Below are 22,806 nucleotides of genomic sequence, written 5' to 3'. Positions count from 1 at the left end.
GATACCCTGGACAGGGACAATATTTTACTGTCGTTAGAACAAATAAAGGATGCATTTCTTTATATGCGTGATGCACAGAGGGATATCTGCACACTGGCATCACGGGTAAGTGCTATGTCCATTTCGGCCAGAAGAGCTTTATGGACGCGACAGTGGACAGGCGATGCGGATTCAAAACGACATATGGAAGTTTTGCCGTATAAAGGGGAGGAGTTATTTGGAGTCGGTCTATCAGATTTGGTGGCCACGGCTACAGCCGGGAAATCCACCTTTCTACCTCAAGTCACTCCCCAACAGAAAAAGGCACCGACTTTTCAACCGCAGCCCTTTCGTTCCTTTAAAAATAAGAGAGCAAAGGGCTATTCATATCTGCCACGAGGCAGAGGTCGAGGGAAGAGACAGCAACAGGCAGCTCCTACCCAGGAACAGAAGCCTTCCCCGGCTTCTACAAAAGCCTCAGCATGACGCTGGGGCTTCTCAAGCGGACTCGGGGACGGTGGGTGGTTGTCTCAAAAATTACAGCGCGCAGTGGGCTCACTCGCAGGTAGATCCCTGGATCCTGCAGATAATATCTCAGGGGTACAGGTTGGAATTAGAGACAGATCCACCTCGCCGTTTCCTGAAGTCTGCTTTACCAACGTCCCCCTCCGAAAGGGAGACGGTTTTGGAAGCCATTCACAAGCTGTACTCTCAGCAGGTGATAGTCAAGGTACCTCTTCTACAACAAGGGAAGGGGTATTATTCCACTCTTTTTGTGGTACCGAAGCCGGATGGCTCGGTAAGGCCTATTCTAAATCTGAAGTCCTTGAACCTGTACATAAAGAAGTTCAAGTTCAAGATGGAGTCACTCAGAGCAGTGATAGCGAACCTGGAAGAGGGGGACTTTATGGTATCCTTGGACATCAAGGATGCGTATCTCCACGTTCCAATTTACCCCTCACACCAGGGGTACCTCAGGTTCGTTGTACAAAACTGTCACTATCAGTTTCAGACGCTGCCGTTCGGATTGTCCACGGCACCTCGGGTCTTTACAAAGGTAATGGCCGAGATGATGATTCTTCTTCGAAGAAAAGGCATATTAATTATCCCATACTTGGACGATCTCCTAATAAGGGCAAGGTCCAGAGAACAGCTAGAGATGGGATTAGCACTGTCGCAAGAAGTGCTAAAACAGCACGGGTGGATTCTGAATATTCCAAAATCCCAGTTAATGCCGACAACTCGTCTGCTGTTCCTAGGGATGATTCTGGACACGGTTCAGAAAAAGGTTTTTCTCCCGGAGGAAAAAGCCAAGGAGTTATCCGAGCTTGTCAGGAACCTCCTAAAACCAGGAAAGGTGTCTGTACATCAATGCACAAGAGTCCTGGGAAAAATGGTGGCTTCTTACGAAGCAATTCCATTCGGCAGATTCCACGCAAGAATTTTCCAAAGGGATCTGTTGGACAAATGGTCAGGGTCGCATCTTCAGATGCACCTGCGGATAACCCTGTCTCCAAGGACAAGGGTGTCTCTTCTGTGGTGGTTGCAGAGTGCTCATCTATTGGAGGGCCGCAGATTCGGCATACAGGATTGGATCCTGGTGACCACGGACGCCAGCCTGAGAGGCTGGGGAGCAGTCACACAAGGAAGAAACTTCCAGGGAGTATGGACGAGCCTGGAAACGTCTCTTCACATAAACATTCTGGAACTAAGAGCAATATACAATGCTCTAAGCCAGGCAGAACCTCTGCTTCAGGGAAAACCGGTGTTGATCCAGTCGGACAACATCACGGCAGTCGCCCATGTGAACAGACAGGGCGGCACAAGAAGCAGGAGTGCAATGGCAGAAGCTGCAAGGATTCTTCGCTGGGCAGAGAATCATGTGATAGCACTGTCAGCAGTGTTCATCCCGGGAGTGGACAACTGGGAAGCAGACTTCCTCAGCAGACACGATCTTCACCCGGGAGAGTGGGGACTTCATCCAGAAGTCTTCCACTTGCTGGTAACCCGTTGGGAAAGACCAATGGTGGACATGATGGCGTCTCGCCTCAACAAAAAACTGGACAGGTATTGCGCCAGGTCAAGAGATCCGCAGGCAATAGCTGTGGACGCGCTGGTAACGCCTTGGGTGTACCAGTCGGTGTATGTGTTTCCTCCTCTGCCTCTCATACCAAAAGTATTGAGAATTATACGGCAAAGAGGCGTAAGGACGATACTAGTGGTTCCGGATTGGCCAAGAAGGACTTGGTACCCGGAACTTCAAGAGATGATCACGGAAGATCCGTGGCCTCTACCTCTAAGGAGGGACTTGCTTCAGCAGGGTCCCTGTCTGTTTCAAGACTTACCGCGGCTGCGTTTGACGGCATGGCGGTTGAACGCCGGATCCTAAAGGAAAAAGGCATGCCGGAAGAAGTCATTCCTACTTTGATTAAAGCAAGGAAGGAAGTAACCGTGCAACATTATCACCGAATTTGGCGAAAATATGTTGCGTGGTGCGAAGATCGGAGTGCTCCGACGGAGGAATTTCAACTGGGTCGATTCCTACATTTCCTGCAATCAGGATTGTCTATGGGTCTCAAATTGGGATCTATTAAGGTTCAAATTTCGGCCCTGTCTATTTTCTTTCAAAAAGAATTGGCTTCAGTCCCTGAAGTCCAGACCTTTGTTAAGGGAGTGCTACATATACAGCCTCCTGTGGTGCCTCCAGTGGCACCGTGGGATCTCAATGTGGTTTTGGACTTTCTAAAATCTCATTGGTTTGAACCACTAAAGAAGGTGGATTTGAAATATCTCGCATGGAAAGTGACCATGCTTCTAGCCCTGGCTTCGGCCAGGAGAGTGTCAGAACTGGCAGCTTTATCTTACAAAAGCCCATATCTGATTTTCCATTCGGACAGGGCAGAACTGCGGACTCGTCCGCATTTTCTCCCTAAGGTGGTGTCAGCATTTCATCTGAACCAGCCTATTGTAGTGCCTGCGGCTACAAGTGACTTGGAGGACTCCAAGTTACTGGACGCTGTCAGAGCATTAAAAATATATATTGCAAGGACAGCTGGAGTCAGAAAATCTGACTCGTTGTTTATATTGTATGCACCCAACAAGATGGGTGCTCCTGCGTCTAAGCAGACGATTGCTCGTTGGATCTGTAGCACAATCCAACTTGCACATTCTGTGGCAGGCCTGCCACAGCCTAAATCTGTAAAGGCCCACTCCACAAGGAAGGTGGGCTCATCTTGGGCGGCTGCCCGAGGGGTCTCGGCATTACAACTTTGCCGAGCAGCTACGTGGTCAGGGGAGAACACGTTTGTAAAATTTTACAAATTTGATACTCTGGCTAAGGAGGACCTGGAGTTCTCTCATTCGGTGCTGCAGAGTCATCCGCACTCTCCCGCCCGTTTGGGAGCTTTGGTATAATCCCCATGGTCCTTTCAGGAACCCCAGCATCCACTAGGACGATAGAGAAAATAAGATTTTACTTACCGATAAATCTATTTCTCGGAGTCCGTAGTGGATGCTGGGCGCCCATCCCAAGTGCGGATTATCTGCAATAATTGTACATAGTTATTGTTAACTAATTCGGGTTATTGTTGAAGGAAGCCATCTTTCAGAGGCTCCGCTGTTATCATACTGTTAACTGGGTTTAGATCACAAGTTGTACGGTGTGATTGGTGTGGCTGGTATGAGTCTTACCCGGGATTCAAAATCCTCCCTTATTGTGTACGCTCGTCCGGGCACAGTACCTAACTGGAGTCTGGAGGAGGGTCATAGGGGGAGGAGCCAGTGCACACCACCTGATCTGGAAAAGCTTTACTTTTTGTGCCCTGTCTCCTGCGGAGCCGCTATTCCCCATGGTCCTTTCAGGAACCCCAGCATCCACTACGGACTCCGAGAAATAGATTTATCGGTAAGTAAAATCTTATTATATCTGCCCCACTGTGTGCAAAACAATAACAAACTGAACTATCAAATCTGTGCACGTAGGGGTATATTTACTGAAGGGCAATTTTCATCAATTTCAAATCAATCTAAATCAATGTTGTGTTTCAGAGGCTACAACACACATTTACTAACAGATTATTATTATTTTTTTATATTCATTTTTGTATGTTAGTGTGTGTTGCTGGAAACTGAACATCGATTATTTAGATCTATGTCCATCGGTTTGTAATTGATGAAAATCAACCTGTACTAAATATATCCCTTAGTCTCATGACATTGCAATATGTTGCTAAATAGTTAACTGGCAATTTTGTTCTGCAGTTGTGCAAACATCAGGATAACAATGCTTTGAAAGTATCCTATATAATAAAAGGCTAACACTTCTCACCTCGGAGGGGGGGGGGGGGGGGGGGGGGGATTCAAGTGTTTTGCACGCCTGCGGCCACTAGATAGCGCCCGATGGAGCAGTTCAAGTGTTGCTCCGTTCGGACGTTCATAGCCGCTGGCGCTGACATTAGTGTTATGTTGGTCAATCATTTTGACGGACTGGTAACTGTTGTCTTATATTCTCTATCAAAGGTTAAGTGACCCATTTATCAAGGATTACATATTGAATGCGATCTAGGCAGGATCTTACTGTCCATGATCGCATTACAATATGCGATCCCTTCTGGGACATAGCCGCAAATATTATTTGATAAATGGGCCCCCAGAATTGCCCAAACAAATGAAGGAAGAAGATAAATATTTTCTCTAACGTCCTAGTGGATGCTGGGACTCCGTCAGGACCATGGGGAATAGCGGGCTCCGCAGGAGACAGGGCACATCTAAAAAAGCTTTTAGGTCACATGGTGCGTACTGGCTCCTCCCCCTATGACCCTCCTCCAAGCCTCAGTTAGGTTTTTGTGCCCGTCCGAGAGGGTGCAATCTAGGTGGCTCTCCTAAAGAGCTGTTTAGAAAAGTTTTTTTTTAGGTTTCAATCTCAGTGATTCCTGCTGGCAACAGGATCACTGCATCGAGGGACTTAGGGGAGAGATTTCCAACTCACCTGCGTGCAGGATGGATTGGAGTCTTAGGCTACTGGACACTTAGCTCCAGAGGGAGTCGGAACACAGGTCAGCCTGGGGTTCGTCCCGGAGCCGCGCCGCCGATCCCCCTTACAGACGCTGAAGAGACGGCAGAACGGAGGTCCGGAAAGCAGGCGGCAGAAGACTCCTCAGTCTTCTTGAAGGTAGCGCACAGCACGGCAGCTGTGCGCCATTGTTGTCACACGGCTCACTGACTCAGTCACGGAGGGTGCAGGGCGCTGCTGGGGGCGCCCTGGGCAGCAATATAATTACCTTTAGTGGCAAAATAAATACATCACATATAGCCATTAAGGCTATATGTATGTATTTTAACCCAGGCCAGTTTCTTAAAAACCGGGGAAAAGCCCGCCGAAAAAGGGGCGGAGCTTATTCTCCTCAGCACTCAGCGCCATTTTCCTGCTTAGCTCCGCTGGTGAGGAAGGCTCCCAGGTCTCTCCCCTGCACTGCACTACAGAAACAGGGTAACAAAGAGAAGGGGGGCATAAATTGGCGATATTTATATATTAAGAGCGCATATATAGTAAACAACACCTTCTAGGGTTGTTTATATACATTTATAGCGCTTTTGGTGTGTGCTGGCAAACTCTCCCTCTGTCTCCCCAAAGGGCTAGGGGGTCCTGTCTTCGATTAGAGCATTCCCTGTGTGGCTGCTGTGTGTCGGTACGTGTGTGTCGACATGTATGAGGACGATGTTGGTGTGGAGGCAGAGCAATTGCCGATGATGGTAATGTCACCCCCTAGGGAGTCGACACCGGAATGGATGGCTTTAGTTATGGAATTACGTGATAATGTCAGCACATTACAAAAGTCAGTTGACGAAATAAGACGCCCGGCAAACCAGTTAGTACCGGTTCAGGCGTCTCAGACACCGTCAGGGGCTGTAAAACGTCCTTTACCTCAGTCAGTCGACACGGGTACCGACACAGATGAATCTAGTGTCGACGGTGAAGAAACAAACGTATTTTCCAATAGGGCCACACGTTATATGATCACGGCAATGAAGGAGGCTTTGCAGATCTCTGATACTGCTGGTACCTCAAAAAGGGGTATTATGTGGGGGGTGAAAAAACTACCTGTATTTTTTCCAGAATCAGAGGAATTGAATGACGTGTGTGATGAAGCGTGGGTTAACCCCGATAGAAAACTGCTAATTTCCAAGAAGTTATTGGCATTATACCCTTTCCCACCAGAGGTTAGGGCGCGCTGGGAAACACCCCCTAGGGTGGATAAGGCGCTCACACGTTTATCAAAGCAAGTGGCGTTGCCGTCTCCTGATACGGCCGCCCTCAAGGATCCAGCAGATAGGAGGCTGGAAACTACACTGAAGAGTATATACACACATACTGGTGTTATACTGCGACCGGCAATAGCCTCAGCCTGGATGTGCAGTGCTGGGGTAGTGTGGTTGGATTCTCTGACTGAAAATATTGATACCCTGGATAGGGACAGTATTTTATTGACTCTAGAGCAATTAAAGGATGCTTTCCTTTATATGCGAGATGCTCAGAGGGATGTTTGTACTCTAGCATCAAGAGTAAGCGCGATGTCCATATCTGCCAGAAGAAGTTTATGGACGCGACAGTGGTCAGGTGATGCGGATTCCAAGAGGCATATGGAAGTATTGCCATATAAAGGAGAGGAATTGTTTGGGGTCGGTCTTTCGGACCTGGTGGCCACGGCAACTGCCGGCAAATCCACTTTTTTACCTCAGACCCCCTCCCAACAGAAAAAGACACCGTCTTTTCAGCCGCAGTCCTTTCGCTCCTATAAAAAGCGACCAAAAGGACAGTCTTATCTGCCGCGAGGCAGAGGAAAGGGTAAGAAAGGGCAGCAAGCAGCCCCTGCCCAGGAACAGAAGCCCGCCCCGGCTTCTACAAAGCCATCAGCATGACGCTGGGGCTTTACAAGCGGACTCAGGAACGGTGGGGGGTCGACTCAAGATTTTCAGCAATCAATGGGTTCACTCACAAGTGGACCCGTGGGTCCTGCAGATAGTATCTCAGGGTTACATGCTGGAGTTCGAAAGGTCTCCCCCTCGCCGGTTCCTAAAGTCTGCTTTACCAACGTCTCCCTCAGAAAGGACGTCGGTTTTGGAAGCCATTCACAAGCTGTATTCTCAGCAGGTGATAGTCAAGGTACCCCTCCTACAACAGGGAAAGGGGTATTATTCCACACTATTTGTGGTACCGAAACCGGACGGTTCGGTAAGGCCTATTCTAAATCTGAAATCCTTGAACCTGTACATAAAGAAATTCAAGTTCAAGATGGAGTCACTCAGAGCAGTGATAGCGAATCTGGAAGAAGGAGACTTCATGGTGTCCTTGGACATAAAAGATGCTTATCTACATGTCCCGATTTACCCCTCACACCAAGGGTATCTCAGGTTCGTGATACAAGACTGTCATTATCAGTTTCAAACGCTGCCGTTTGGGTTGTCCACGGCCCCTCGGGTCTTTACCAAGGTAATGACCGAAATGATGGTTCTTCTACGAAGAAAAGGCGTATTAATTATCCCTTACTTGGACGATCTCCTGATAAGGGCAAAGTCCAGAGAACAGCTGGAAGTCGGTGTAGCGCTAACACAAGTAGTGCTTCAGCAACACGGGTGGATTCTAAATCTTCCAAAATCTCAATTGACCCCGACAACACATCTGCTGTTCCTGGGCATGATTCTGGACACGGTTCAGAAAAAGGTATTTCTCCCGGAAGAGAAAGCAAGGGAGTTATCCGAACTTGTCAAGAACCTCCTAAAACCAGGAACTGTGTCAGTACATCAATGCACAAGAGTCCTGGGAAAGATGGTGGCTTCGTACGAAGCGATTCCATTCGGCAGATTCCATGCACGAACATTTCAGTGGGATCTGCTGGACAAATGGTCCGGATCGCATCTGCACATGCATCAGCGGATAACACTGTCACCGAGAACAAGGTTGTCTCTCCTGTGGTGGTTGCAGACTGCCCATCTGTTAGTGGGCCGCAGATTCGGCATACAGGACTGGGTCCTGGTGACTACGGATGCCAGCCTACGAGGTTGGGGAGCAGTCACAAAGGGAAGAAACTTCCAGGGCGTGTGGTCAAACCTGGAGACGTCTTTTCACATAAATATACTGGAGCTAAGAGCGATCTACAATGCTCTAAGCCTGGCAAAATCGCTGCTTCAGGGTCAGCCGGTGTTGATCCAGTCCGACAACATCACGGCAGTCGCCCACGTAAACCGACAAGGCGGCACGAGAAGCAGGAGTGCAATGGCAGAAGCTGCAAGGATTCTGCGCTGGGCGGAGAATCATGTCGTAGCACTGTCAGCAGTGTTCATCCCGGGAGTGGACAACTGGGAAGCAGATTTCCTCAGCAGACACGACCTTCACCCGGGAGAGTGGGGACTTCATCCAGAAGTTTTCCACATGATTGTGAACCGTTGGGAAAAACCAAAGGTGGACATGATGGCGTCTCGCCTCAACAAAAAATTGGACAGGTATTGCGCCAGGTCAAGAGACCCTCAGGCAATAGCTGTGGACGCTCTGGTAACACCGTGGGTGTACCAGTCAGTGTATGTGTTCCCTCCTCTGCCTCTCATACCAAAGGTACTGAGAATTATACGGAAAAGAGGAGTAAGAACAATACTGGTAGCTCCGGACTGGCCAAGAAGAACTTGGTATCCGGAACTTCAAGAGATGCTCACGGAGGATCCGTGGCCTCTACCTCTAAGAAGGGATCTGCTTCAGCAGGGACCTTGTATGTTCCAAGACTTACCGCGGCTGCGTTTGACGGCATGGCGGTTGAACGCCGGATTCTAAAAGAGAAGGGCATTCCTGAGGAAGTTATTCCTACTTTAATTAAAGCCAGGAAAGAAGTGACCGCACAACATTATCACCGCATTTGGAGAAAATATGTTGCGTGGTGTGAGGCCAAGAAGGCTCCAACGGAAGAATTTCAATTGGGTCGATTCTTACATTTCCTGCAAGCAGGATTGTCTATGGGCCTCAAATTGGGGTCCATTAAAGTTCAAATTTCGGCCTTATCAATTTTCTTCCAGAAGGAATTGGCGTCAGTGCCTGAAGTACAAACTTTTGTCAAAGGTGTACTACATATACAACCCCCAATAGTGCCTCCAGTGGCACCGTGGGATTTGAACGTGGTTCTAAATTTTCTCAAATCTCATTGGTTTGAGCCTTTAAAATCGGTAGATTTAAAATACCTTACATGGAAGGTAACCATGCTGTTGGCCCTGGCTTCAGCCAGGAGAGTTTCGGAGTTGGCAGCTTTGTCATACAAAAGCCCATATCTGATATTCCATTCGGACAGGGCAGAATTGAGGACACGTCCTCAATTTCTCCCTAAGGTGGTTTCGGCATTTCACTTGAACCAGCCTATTGTGGTGCCTGCGGCTACTAGCGACTTGGAGGACTCCAAGTTACTGGACGTTGTCAGAGCATTAAAAATATATATTTCAAGGACAGCTGGAGTCAGAAAATCTGACTCGTTGTTTACATTGTATGCACCCAACAAGTTGGGTGCTCCTGCGTCTAAACAGACGATTGCACGTTGGATATGTAGTACAATCCAACTTGCACATTCTGTGGCAGGCCTGCCACAGCCTAAATCTGTAAAGGCCCATTCCACAAGGAAAGTGGGCTCATCCTGGGCGGCTGCCCGAGGAGTCTCGGCATTACAACTTTGCCGAGCAGCTACGTGGTCAGGGGAGAACACGTTTGTAAAATTTTACAAATTTGATACTCTGGCTAAAGAGGACCTGGAGTTCTCTCATTCGGTGCTGCAGAGTCATCCGCACTCTCCCGCCCGTTTGGGAGCTTTGGTATAATCCCCATGGTCCTGACGGAGTCCCAGCATCCACTAGGACGTTAGAGAAAATAAGAATTTACTTACCGATAATTCTATTTCTCATAGTCCGTAGTGGATGCTGGGCGCCCATCCCAAGTGCGGATTGTCTGCAATGCTTGTACATAGTTATTGTTACAAAAATCGGGTTATTACTGTTGTTGTGAGCCATCTGTTCAGAGGCTACTTCGTTTGTGTTATCATACTGTTAACTGGGTTCAGATCACAAGTTGTACGGTGTGATTGGTGTGGCTGGTATGAGTCTTACCCGGGATTCAAGATCCTTCCTTATTGTGTACGCTCGTCCGGGCACAGTACCTAACTGAGGCTTGGAGGAGGGTCATAGGGGGAGGAGCCAGTACGCACCATGTGACCTAAAAGCTTTTTTAGATGTGCCCTGTCTCCTGCGGAGCCCGCTATTCCCCATGGTCCTGACGGAGTCCCAGCATCCACTACGGACTATGAGAAATAGAATTATCGGTAAGTAAATTCTTATTTTTGTTATGCTATATGAAATTTTGAATGCACCATTATTTTATAATATCTCTATCTATTATATATATATATATATATATTTAAAATGCAGTATGCTCGGCACTCACTCTGACGAGGTAGTATATGCTGCGGTGCCCTCCTGGAGGCGAAGACCTCTAATACATGGATAGGGGAGGGAGGCGGCACTCAAACAGACTTGTATTGCAGTATAAAAAGGTCAGTTTATTCCGACATGTTTCGGGGTAATCACCCCGTCCTCAGGGTCATCATGAAAAATATATATATATACAGAAGTTGAGTCGGCACTCACATACTGTCAAACGATGCTGCTCCGGTGCCCTCCCTGAGCCTCCTGGACCCTCGTATATTGCGTGTATGGGCGGCACTCGTAAGACTTTCGACGGACGAATAAAGAGACGAACAGCGTCTGCGTGTCATATTTATTTTGATCTATTTATATTCATGTTGTATTCATTTTCTGTTTATGTCATTTTGATATATATGTATTGCGTTTTAATAAGCAGTCATCACGTGTTGTTGTTGCTGTTTACAGGTCACCATGGCGACCACCAGTTTCCTTTATCCCCTCCGTTGACGGGTCACGTGCCTGCGTTCCAGGCAGCCGGCGCCGGAAGGTGTCACGAGTAGGGAGGAAGTGAGGTGACGGACCGAAGGCGGCAGCAAGCGAATGGGACCAGCGCAATGACGTCATCGGAAGGGGACACGCGGCGACTGAGAGGCGGGCATGGCGGCCAGGACGGCTTTTCACTATTTAAGGTAAGATTTCACTTGTTGTAGTTTGTTCTTGAAAAAAGTCAAATAGACTGAAACGTTGACACGCAGACGCTGTTCGTCTCTTTATTCGTCTGTCGAAAGTCTTACGAGTGCCGCCCATACACGCAATATATATATATATATATATATATGTAATACAAAAAGAGGAGCATAATCACATTAAACTACACAATTTTACAAAAGTTATGTAATTGACAAACGTCCTTATGCGGTTGGGCCGCTAACCCCAAAAAGTTCCCTGCTAGTGAGAACCAATAGGATCTGGATATAAAATGGTATTTGGTAAGCGGCCAAAATTGTAAGCTGCTAATACCAGTTTTCCTTTAACATATATTTAGGTCTTCTTAAAGCCCTTTTTTTAGGATAGAGATCGAGATGAAATACTGTATTCTAAGGTAAAATTATCATATCATAATACATTCATGACAGATATTTGGCTTTTCACAGATAAAATATTTATTAAAAACAAAATTTTAATTCGTATATCACACTTATAACATGCCCTTCGGGCGCAAGCTGAAATGTAGACGCCGGCTGCCGATCGCGCCTGAACTGAGCTATATTTAAATATCTCCGTTGGGCACCATCTAGTGGCTGCCGGCGTCAATAACATTTGAATCTCGCCCAAAGACTACTACAGTATATACCATTAAAAGAGCGTTGGCCAGAAATAACATTCTTCTCTTTTAATTGAGCTGAGGCAGACTAGTAATGTGATGTTGAGAGGCACAATTTGTTACAATGAGCAGATGGTACCTTCAATTATACCAGTGGTGACATGTTTAGAAAAAACTGTAGGCCTGGAGTGAGTGCCATCATTTTATGGCTGACTTTCATGAGTGTACTTTTCTTCTTTACTAAATTGTGTAATTTTTGTATGGGTGTAATTTCCAGTAATGCAAATTAATCTAGGTCTTTAAACATTTATTAATTTGCAATGCAGACACCACATCCCACATAAGACTCTGCTCATTTGAACTCACTCTGTGAAAGGCCCATAAGCATAGTTCCGTAGATCCCGGTGCTCCCTCCAGAGGTCAATCTCTGTTCTCATTGGATATTTCCCCTCCTGCCTCACCATAACCTCCAGAATATGTGGGTCAGCTATGTTTACCATCTTGAACTTGCCAATAGCAGATTTCCACCATGGGCCATAGCGCTTCTTATAAATCAACTGTTAAAACAAAAAGACACCAATTGAAATAACATGATACACAGAAGCAAAAAAAAACAAAAAACATTGTTTAATGAAATAGCATGATTTTAGCCTTAAACTTTTGTTGCTTAGTGCAAGCGCAATTTCATACTGTAAACAACAAAAATTTAGGACTAAAATAATTTCAGATGTAATTGATGAGATCCATTAATGTGGATGTTGTTTGGCAAAACCTTGCAGGATAAATATTTTATATTTCTGCAGCAGGGTACATTGGTTTCCACAGGGAAACATCAGGTGTAGAGTGGATCTTGATCCAGAGACACACCAACAGGCTAAAGCTTTAGGCTGTCCCAGGATGCATTGTGGGGCCTCCTCTATAACCCCGCCTCCAGGCACTGTGAACTCAGTTTTGAGTTGGTGCCTGTAGAAGTAGTCACTAACAGGAGGGCTGCACTGAGCAGCCCTGAAAAAGCCTTTTCTGACAGAAATTTTTTTCAAAACTGGGCTGTCAGCGCTGCATGTCATGGTGACACTTCAGCTCCATCACCTCCCAAGTGGCGTTGCATACTCCTGCAGCCTGTTCCCGGGTACTTGCGGCGGAGATGCTCCAGCTCTAGGCACACGGTCGCAGACGCTCTCCTGGTTCGTGTGGCTGCTACGGGGAGGAGGTAAGAGGGTCCCCCAGGTGGGATCCGTCACTAAATCGCAATCTAGGGAGACGGACTGCGATGCTGGCGTGGACACTGTAACCGAGCAGGGACTCCACTATATCCACCAGGGCATAGGAGTACAGGTCGGATATACTAATATCCATTTTAATAAGACTCCATAGTACCAGGTGGTGAAGTCCAGCATAGGGGAACCGGCGCTTGACCTGTAGCCTCTCCCCCGGCACAGGGCGCCATCTACTGCTGGTGTTCCAACCCTGGAGCTGCCTCACACTGTTCCTCACTCCCTGACTGAGATGTTGGGCACCATTTTCTAAAATAGATGCGACTGGTCTCCGGGACTGCAGGGCAAGGTCTCCTTTGTAAACCCGCCAGTACATCAGTGCCGTGGTTTTACAAGCACTTAAGTATTCTACATGTTGATATTAAGACAGCGTTAGTTAAGAACAAGTGTACCTGTTCCAGAATATATTGTACGAGTATTCTGATATATACATCCGGTCTCAGACCGTGCATTGTTATATATAACATACATATACTAGTCCAATGCAGTTTTATTGATTTACTAAAATAATTATCTGCATTGTCATTTGACTGTGTGTGCCTGCATCTGCTGTGTGGATTTCACTTTCAGTGTATCCCAGCGATCACTGTATTCTGTACCCTAAGGGACTAGGTGCGTAAGGGTCCATATATAGTGCTTCACAGTATTTCTCTATCGTCCTAGTGGATGCTGGGGTTCCTGAAAGGACCATGGGGAATAGCGGCTCCGCAGGAGACAGGGCACAAAAAGTAAAGCTTTTTCCGATCAGGTGGTGTGCACTGGCTCCTCCCCCTATGACCCTCCTCCAGACTCCAGTTAGATTTTGTGCCCGGCCGAGAAGGGTGCAATCTAGGTGGCTCTCCTAAAGAGCTGCTTAGAAAAAGTTTAGCTAGGTTTTTTATTTTACAGTGATTCCTGCTGGCAACAGGATCACTGCAGCGAGGGACTGAGGGGAGAAGGAGTCAACTCACCTGCGTGCAGGATGGATTGGCTTCTTGGCTACTGGACATCAAGCTCCAGAGGGACGATCACGGGTACAGCCTGGATGGTCACCGGAGCCACGCCGCCGGCCCCCTTGCAGATGCTGAAGACAGAAGAGGTCCAGAATCGGCGGCTGAAGACTCCTGCAGTCTTCAAAAGGTAGCGCACAGCACTGCAGCTGTGCGCCATTTTCCTCTCAGCACACTTCACACGGCAGTCACTGAGGGTGCAGGGCGCTGGGAGGGGGGCGCCCTGGGAGGCAAAATGATTACCTATAAAGGCTAAAAATACCTCACATATAGCCCTAGAGGCTATATGGAGATATTTAACCCCTGCCTAATTTCTCTAAATAGCGGGAGACGAGCCCGCCAGAAAAGGGGCGGGGCCTATCTCCTCAGCACACGGCGCCATTTCCTCTCACAGTTCCGCTGGTCAGGACGGCTCCCAAGTCTCTCCCCTGCACTGCACTACAGAAACAGGGTAAAACAGAGGGGGGGGCACATTTATGGCGATAATTTGATATAACAAAGCAGCTATAAGGGAGCACTTATTATAAGGCTATCCCTGATATATATATAGCGCTTTTGGTGTGTGCTGGCAAACTCTCCCTCTGTCTCCCCAAAGGGCTAGTGGGTCCTGTCTTCGTTAGGAGCATTCCCTGTGTGTCTGCTGTGTGTCGGTACGTGTGTGTCGACATGTATGAGGACGATATTGGTGTGGAGGCGGAGCAATTGCCAAATATGAGGATGTCACCCCCTAGGGAGTCGACACCGGAATGGATGCCTTTATTTATGGAACTACGGGATAGTGTCAACACGCTAAAGCAGTCGTTTGACGACATGAGGCGGCCGGACAATCAATTAGTGCCTGTCCAGGCGACTCAAACACCGTCAGGGGCTGTGAAACGCCCTTTGCCTCAGTCGGTCGACACAGACCCAGACACAGGCGATGACTCCAGTGGTGACGGTGACGAATCAACCGTATTTTCCAGTAGGGCCACACGTTATATGATTTTGGCAATGAAGGAGGCGTTACATTTAGCTGATACTACAGGTACCACTAAACAGGGTATTATGTGGGGTATGAAAAAACTACCTATAGTTTTTCCTGAATCAGAAGAATTAAATGACGTGTGTAATGAAGCGTGGGTTGCCCCTGATAAAAAACTGATAATTTCAAAGAAATTATTGGCATTATACCCTTTCCCGCCAGAGGTTAGGGAGCGCTGGGAAACACCTCCTAGGGTGGACAAGGCGCTAACACGCTTATCTAAACAAGTGGCGTTACCCTCTCCTGAGACGGCCGCACTTAAAGATCCATCAGATAGGAGGATGGAAAATATCCAAAAAAGTATATACACACATGCAGGTGTTATACTACGACCAGCTGTAGCGACTGCCTGGATGGGCAGTGCTGGGGTAGTTTGGTCAGAGTCCCTGATTGAAAATATTGATACCCTGGACAGGGACAATATTTTACTGTCGTTAGAACAAATAAAGGATGCATTTCTTTATATGCGTGATGCACAGAGGGATATCTGCACACTGGCATCACGGGTAAGTGCTATGTCCATTTCGGCCAGAAGAGCTTTATGGACGCGACAGTGGTCAGGTGATGCGGATTCAAAACGGCATATGGAAGTTTTGCCGTATAAAGGGGAGGAGTTATTTGGAGTCGGTCTATCAGATTTGGTGGCCACGGCTACAGCCGGGAAATCCACCTTTCTACCTCAAGTCACTCCCCCACAGAAAAAGGCACCGACTTTTCAACCGCAGCCCTTTCGTTCCTTTAAAAATAAGAGAGCAAAGGGCTATTCATATCTGCCACGAGGCAAAGGTCGAGGGAAGAGACAGCAACACGCAGCTCCTTCCCAGGAACAGAAGCCCTCCCCGGCTTCTACAAAAGCCTCAGCATGACGCTGGGGCTCCTCAAGCGGACTCGGGGATGGTGGGCGGTCGTCTCAAAAATTACAGCGCGCAGTGGGCTCACTCGCAGGTAGATCCCTGGATCCTGCAGATAATATCTCAAGGGTACAGGTTGGAATTAGAGACGGATCCACCTCGCCGTTTCCTGAAGTCTGCTTTACCAACGTTCCCCTCCGAAAGGGAGACGGTTTTGGAAGCCATTCACAAGCTGTACTCTCAGCAGGTGATAGTCAAGGTACCTCTTCTACAACAAGGGAAGGGGTATTATTCCACTCTTTTTGTGGTACCGAAGCCGGATGGCTCGGTAAGGCCTATTCTAAATCTGAAGTCCTTGAACCTGTACATAAAGAAGTTCAAGTTCAAAATGGAGTCACTCAGAGCAGTGATAGCGAACCTGGAAGAGGGGGACTTTATGGTATCCTTGGACATCAAGGATGCGTATCTCCACGTTCCAATTTACCCCTCACACCAGGGGTACCTCAGGTTCGTTGTACAAAACTGTCACTATCAGTTTCAGACGCTGCCGTTCGGATTGTCCACGGCACCTCGGATCTTTACAAAGGTAATGGCCGAGATGATGATTCTTCTTCGAAGAAAAGGCGTATTAATTATCCCATACTTGGACGATCTCCTAATAAGGGCGAGGTCCAGAGAACAGCTAGAGATGGGATTAGCACTGTCTCAAGAAGTGCTAAAACAGCACGGGTGGATTCTGAATATTCCAAAATCCCAGTTAATGCCGACAACTCGTCTGCTGTTCCTAGGGATGATTCTGGACACGGTTCAGAAAAAGGTTTTTCTCCCGGAGGAAAAAGCCAAGGAGTTATCCGAGCTTGTCAGGAACCTCCTAAAACCAGGAAAGGTGTCTGTACATCAATGCACAAGAGTCCTGGGAAAAATGGTAGCTTCTTACGAAGCAATTCCATTCGGCAGATTCCACGCAAGAATTTTCCAAAGGGATCTGTTGGACAAATGGTCAGGGTCGCATCTTCAGATGCACCTACGGATAACCCTGTCTCCAAGGACAAGGGTGTCTCTTCTGTGGTGGTTGCAGAGTCCTCATCTATTGGAGGGCCGCAGATTCGGCATACAGGATTGGATCCTGGTGACCACGGACGCCAGCCTGAGAGGCTGGGGAGCAGTCACACAAGGAAGAAACTTCCAGGGAGTATGGACGAGCCTGGAAACGTCTCTTCACATAAACATTCTGGAACTAAGAGCAATATACAATGCTCTAAGCCAGGCAGAACCTCTGCTTCAGGGAAAACCGGTGTTGATCCAGTCGGACAACATCACGGCAGTCGCCCATGTGAACAGACAGGGCGGCACAAGAAGCAGGAGTGCAATGGCAGAAGCTGCAAGGATTCTTCGCTGGGCAGAGAATCATGTGATAGCGCTATCAGCAGTGTTCATCCCGGGAGTGGACAACTGGGAAGCAGACTTCCTCAGCAGACACGATCTTCACCCGGGAGAGTGGGGACTTCATCCAGAAGTCTTCCACATGCTGGTAACCCGTTGGGAAAGACCAATGGTGGACATGATGGCGTCTCGCCTCAACAAAAAACTGGACAGGTATTGCGCCAGGTCAAGAGATCCGCAGGCAATAGCTGTGGACGCGCTGGTAACGCCTTGGGTGTACCAGTCGGTGTATGTGTTTCCTCCTCTGCCTCTCATACCAAAAGTATTGAGAATTATACGGCAAAGAGGCGTAAGAACGATACTAGTGGTTCCGGATTGGCCAAGAAGGACTTGGTACCCGGAACTTCAAGAGATGATCACGGAAGATCCGTGGCCTCTACCTCTAAGGAGGGACTTGCTTCAGCAGGGTCCCTGTCTGTTTCAAGACTTACCGCGGCTGCGTTTGACGGCATGGCGGTTGAACGCCGGATCCTAATGGAAAAAGGCATGCCGGAAGAAGTCATTCCTACTTTGATTAAAGCAAGGAAAGAAGTAACCGTGCAACATTATCACCGAATTTGGCGAAAATATGTTGCGTGGTGCGAAGATCGGAGTGCTCCGACGGAGGAATTTCAACTGGGTCGATTCCTACATTTCCTGCAATCAGGATTGTCTATGGGTCTCAAATTGGGATCTATTAAGGTTCAAATTTCGGCCCTGTCGATTTTCTTTCAAAAAGAATTGGCTTCAGTCCCTGAAGTCCAGACCTTTGTGAAGGGAGTGCTGCATATACAGCCTCCTGTGGTGCCTCCAGTGGCACCGTGGGATCTCAATGTAGTTTTGGATTTTCTAAAATCTCATTGGTTTGAACCACTAAATAAGGTGGATTTGAAATATCTCACTTGGAAAGTGACCATGCTTCTAGCCCTGGCTTCTGCCAGGAGAGTGTCAGAATTGGCAGCTTTATCTTACAAAAGCCCATATCTGATTTTCCATTCGGACAGGGCAGAACTGCGGACTCGTCCGCATTTTCTCCCTAAGGTGGTGTCAGCATTTCATCTGAACCAGCCTATTGTAGTGCCTGCGGCTACAAGTGACTTGGAGGACTCCAAGTTACTGGACGTTGTCAGAGCATTAAAAATATATATTGCAAGAACAGCTGGAGTCAGAAAATCTGACTCGTTGTTTATATTGTATGCACCCAACAAGATGGGTGCTCCTGCGTCTAAGCAGACGATTGCTCGTTGGATCTGTAGCACAATCCAACTGGCACATTCTGTGGCAGGCCTGCCACAGCCTAAATCTGTAAAGGCCCACTCCACAAGGAAGGTGGGCTCATCTTGGGCGGCTGCCCGAGGGGTCTCGGCATTACAACTTTGCCGAGCAGCTACGTGGTCAGGGGAGAACACGTTTGTAAAATTTTACAAATTTGATACTCTGGCTAAGGAGGACCTGGAGTTCTCTCATTCGGTGCTGCAGAGTCATCCGCACTCTCCCGCCCGTTTGGGAGCTTTGGTATAATCCCCATGGTCCTTTCAGGAACCCCAGCATCCACTAGGACGATAGAGAAAATAAGATTTTACTTACCGATAAATCTATTTCTCGGAGTCCGTAGTGGATGCTGGGCGCCCGTCCCAAGTGCGGATTATCTGCATAAATTGTACATAGTTATTGTTAACTTATTCGGGTTATTGTTGTAGGAAGCCATCTTTCAGAGGCTCCGCTGTTATCATACTGTTAACTGGGTTTAGATCACAAGTTGTACGGTGTGATTGGTGTGGCTGGTATGAGTCTTACCCGGGATTCAAAATCCTCCCTTATTGTGTACGCTCGTCCGGGCACAGTACCTAACTGGAGTCTGGAGGAGGGTCATAGGGGGAGGAGCCAGTGCACACCACCTGATCGGAAAAAGCTTTACTTTTTGTGCCCTGTCTCCTGCGGAGCCGCTATTCCCCATGGTCCTTTCAGGAACCCCAGCATCCACTACGGACTCCGAGAAATAGATTTATCGGTAAGTAAAATCTTATTTTACCGATTAAAGTGTACTCTACTGTGTACTCAGTCACCTAATACTGGATTTATTCGCTGATGTTGTGTACTGCGGGCTCAATCGCATAATACCGGACTTATTCGCTGGTGTTTGTGTACTGTGTATGCAGTCACATACTAGGGAATTTATTCACAGGTATTGTACTCTGTCTGGCTGTATCGTACTAATATGCTCTGCGGTTGCATTCACTAATAATGTCTAACACAAAGGGTGGGAAATCCAAGGACGCTCCTGTATCCTGCAGCGCATGCGCCAAGGATTTGCCTGAGGGGGAAGTTTTGTATGACGGTCTGTGTACTATGTGCCATACATCTCCCAGTCAGTCCGTGGCTCCTGTAACCAATCAGGAGCCACCTTGGGTGGCATTCTCAACTATGCTCAATACGCTTGTAACACGCTTTACGCCCGCTATGGGACCTCCTGTGCAATTACAGCCACATATTGTCCCTATAGTAAATCCGCCTTGGGCGGATAATTTATCTACCCAGTTGCAGCAATGGAGTCACTCCTTGGTTAGACATAAAACTGCCCCAAGTCACTCTCACATCACGGGGTCATCTAAGCATGCTACTTCCTTCTCACAATCCACTAATCTCTCAGAAGATTATTCTGATGAGGATGGGGAGTATACTGTCCCATCAGATACTGACAAAGCTGCTTCTGATGAGGAATCCACTACTCAGGTTGATGTCCCTAACTTAGTGGTTGCTATTAAGCAGATCCTACAAATCACTGATGATGACGAGGATTCCACTAAGGTGTCTAAGAAACCTGACAGGTTTGACTGTTAGAAGGTAACTAAAATGTTATTACTTTTGACCATCTAATGGACATACGACAAGAACCCTGGTCTTTTCCAGGAATTAAATTCTCCCTGTCTAAAAGGATGGTAGCTTGCTATCCTCTCCCTACAGAGTTGTGTAACAAGTGGGAAAATTCACCACCAGTGAATTTCCATGTCACCCATCTAGTGGTGTCGTCTACTTTGCCTGTCACCAGTGTCACCTCACTGAAGGAACCGACAGATAAGCATGTGGAAGGATGCCTGAAGTCTATTTACTCCCTTAAAGGTGCTGTACATAGACCCACTATAGCAGCCTCTTGGGCTGCAAAAAGGAATTGAAGCATGGGTTCAGGCATTAGAGGAAGAGCTGCCTCAGGATATATCTGACATTGCCAGACAGTACCTGTCTCACATGACCACCGCTGCCTATTACATTCAGGAGGCGTACTCTGAGCCAGGTGTGTTGGCGGCCAAGACATCGACTACGTCCATCCTGGCTCGCCGTATTCTGTGGTTGAGGTCATGGAAGGTGGACCTGGACTACAAAAAGACCTTGGAGTTACTCCGTTTTAAGGGAGACATCCTGTTTGGGGAAGCCCTCAATAAAATTGTGGCTGACTTGGTGGCGGCTAAGACTGCCTTTCTCCCTAATACTACTCCTTCTGCACAGAAGGCAAAAGGTACCACTTTTCACTCCTTTCGGCCTCAACAGAAAGCAAAAGGTCAGGCATTCCCGAGACAATCTCGTGCTTCCAAACCAAAGCCCAAGGCTAAACAATCCTGGGCATCCCGTCAGCCTGCTTCTAAACACGACAAGCCTGCTGCATGACAGGGACAAGGAAGGTTGACTTCTGCGATTCACCCAGGTCTGGTTAAAGACCACTTCAGATGCATGGGTGCGAGAAGTTGTCTCTCACGGGTATGCAGTCTCTTTCAAGAGGCATCCCTCTCGCCAGTTCTGCATAACGGTTATCCCTTCAAGCTCAACAAATAGTTGTGAGTTCCCTCCTGGACACAGGAGTGGTGGTGCCGGTACCTCTACCCCATAGAGGTAGAGGATACTACTCGACCCTGTTTCTAGTACCGAAACCCAATGGGTCTTTCCGGCCTATACTCAACCTCAAATCACTGAACAAGTTTGTGAGAGAATCCAAGTTCTGTATGGAAACACTGCGCTCAATTGTACTGGCCATGGAACTCGGAGATTATATTGTATCCCTGGATATACAAAATGCTTACCTGCATATATCTAGTGCCATATCGCATCAGCAATATCTGAGGTTTGCTATTGGCAACCTTCACTATCATTTCCAGGCTCTGTCGTTTGGACTGGCCACGGACCATCGGATCTTCACCAAGGTTATGGCCGAGATGACGGCTCATCACCGTTGCCAGGGAGTAAGGATCCTGCCATACCTGGATGACTTGCTGATCCTGGCAAACTCCCACGATGTCCTCCTCAGTCATCTGCAACTGATGGTAAACTTCCTGCAAGACCACAGATGGCTCATCAACTGGAAGAAGTCCTCGCTGGTCCCTGCTCAGAGCATGGTGCACCTGGGGGCACTGCTGGACACTGGACAAGCACTACAGATGGTTGTGCATTCCCTCCTGGATACAGGAGTGGCAGTGCCGGTACCTCTGTCCCAGAGAGGCAGAGGATACTACTCAACCCTGTTTCTAGTCCCGAAACCTGATTGGTCTATCCGGCCTATTCTCAACCTCAAATCACTGAACAAGTTTGTGAGAGTGTCCAAGTTCCATATGGAAACACTGCGCTCAATTGTACGGCCCATGGAAAACGGAGACTATATGGTATCCCTGGAGATACAAGATGCTTACCTGCATTTGCCTATTGCCGTATCGCATCAGCAATATCTGCGGTTTGCTATTGGCAACCTTCACTATCAACTCCAGGCTCTGCCGTTTGGACTGGCCATGGCCCAACGTATCTTCACCAAGGTTATGGCTGTGATGATGGCTCATCTCCGTCGCCAGGGAGTCAGGATCCTGCCATATCTGGACGATTTGCTGATTCTGGCAAATTTCCACTATGTCCTCCTCAGTCATCTACAACTGACGGTAAACTTCCTACAAGCCCACGGGTGGCTTATCAACTGGAAGAAGTCCTTGCTGGTCCCTGCTCGGAGCATGGTGCACCTGGGGGCACTACTGGACACACACAGCCAAAGACTGTTTCTGTCTCCAGAGAATGTCCTGAAACTTCAGGACAGGATCAGATACTTCCTCTCTCATCCAAGAGTGTTGATACACTCGGCGATGCAAGTACTAGGCCTCATGGTGTCGGCTTTCGACATGGTAGAGTACGCTGAATTCCATTCCCACCTTCTACAGAGGTTAATCCTTTCCAAGTGGGATGGCCTGCCTCATCGGATCAGGTCTCAAATGATCTCTTTGACTCCGGAGGTTCGTCTGTCACTGAGCTGGTGGCTACAGGACCAGCTGTTGAGCAGGGGCCGTCCCTTCTGGATCCCCAACTGAGGGGTTGGGACCCAGTGCTGGAGTAACACTCTCTCCAGGCTCGGTGGACCAAGGAGGAATCTCTCCTTCCGATAAAAATTCTGGAATTGCGGGCAGTGTTCAATGCTTTGACTGTTGCCCTGTCTCTGATACAGAACAGGTCTGTTCAAGTACAATTAGACAAC

At 47.9% G+C, this 22,806-nt stretch overlaps 1 protein-coding gene across 1 annotated transcript in view; it reads right to left on the bottom strand.

The window, feature by feature from the left end:
* Nucleotides 1–22,806, bottom strand: part of LOC134944944 (sterol 26-hydroxylase, mitochondrial-like) — a 193,172-nt gene that overhangs the window by 109,564 nt on the left and 60,802 nt on the right. The window contains exon 2 of the mRNA XM_063933891.1: nucleotides 12,116–12,306. Coding sequence (XP_063789961.1) covers nucleotides 12,116–12,306 — 191 coding nt within the window. The remainder of the gene's footprint in view (nucleotides 1–12,115; nucleotides 12,307–22,806) is intronic.

This window comes from Pseudophryne corroboree, chromosome 7 (assembly GCF_028390025.1).
Source record: "Pseudophryne corroboree isolate aPseCor3 chromosome 7, aPseCor3.hap2, whole genome shotgun sequence".
In the NCBI taxonomy this organism is placed as follows: Eukaryota; Metazoa; Chordata; class Amphibia; order Anura; family Myobatrachidae; genus Pseudophryne; species Pseudophryne corroboree.
This window is presented reverse-complemented; position numbering and strand designations above follow the sequence as displayed.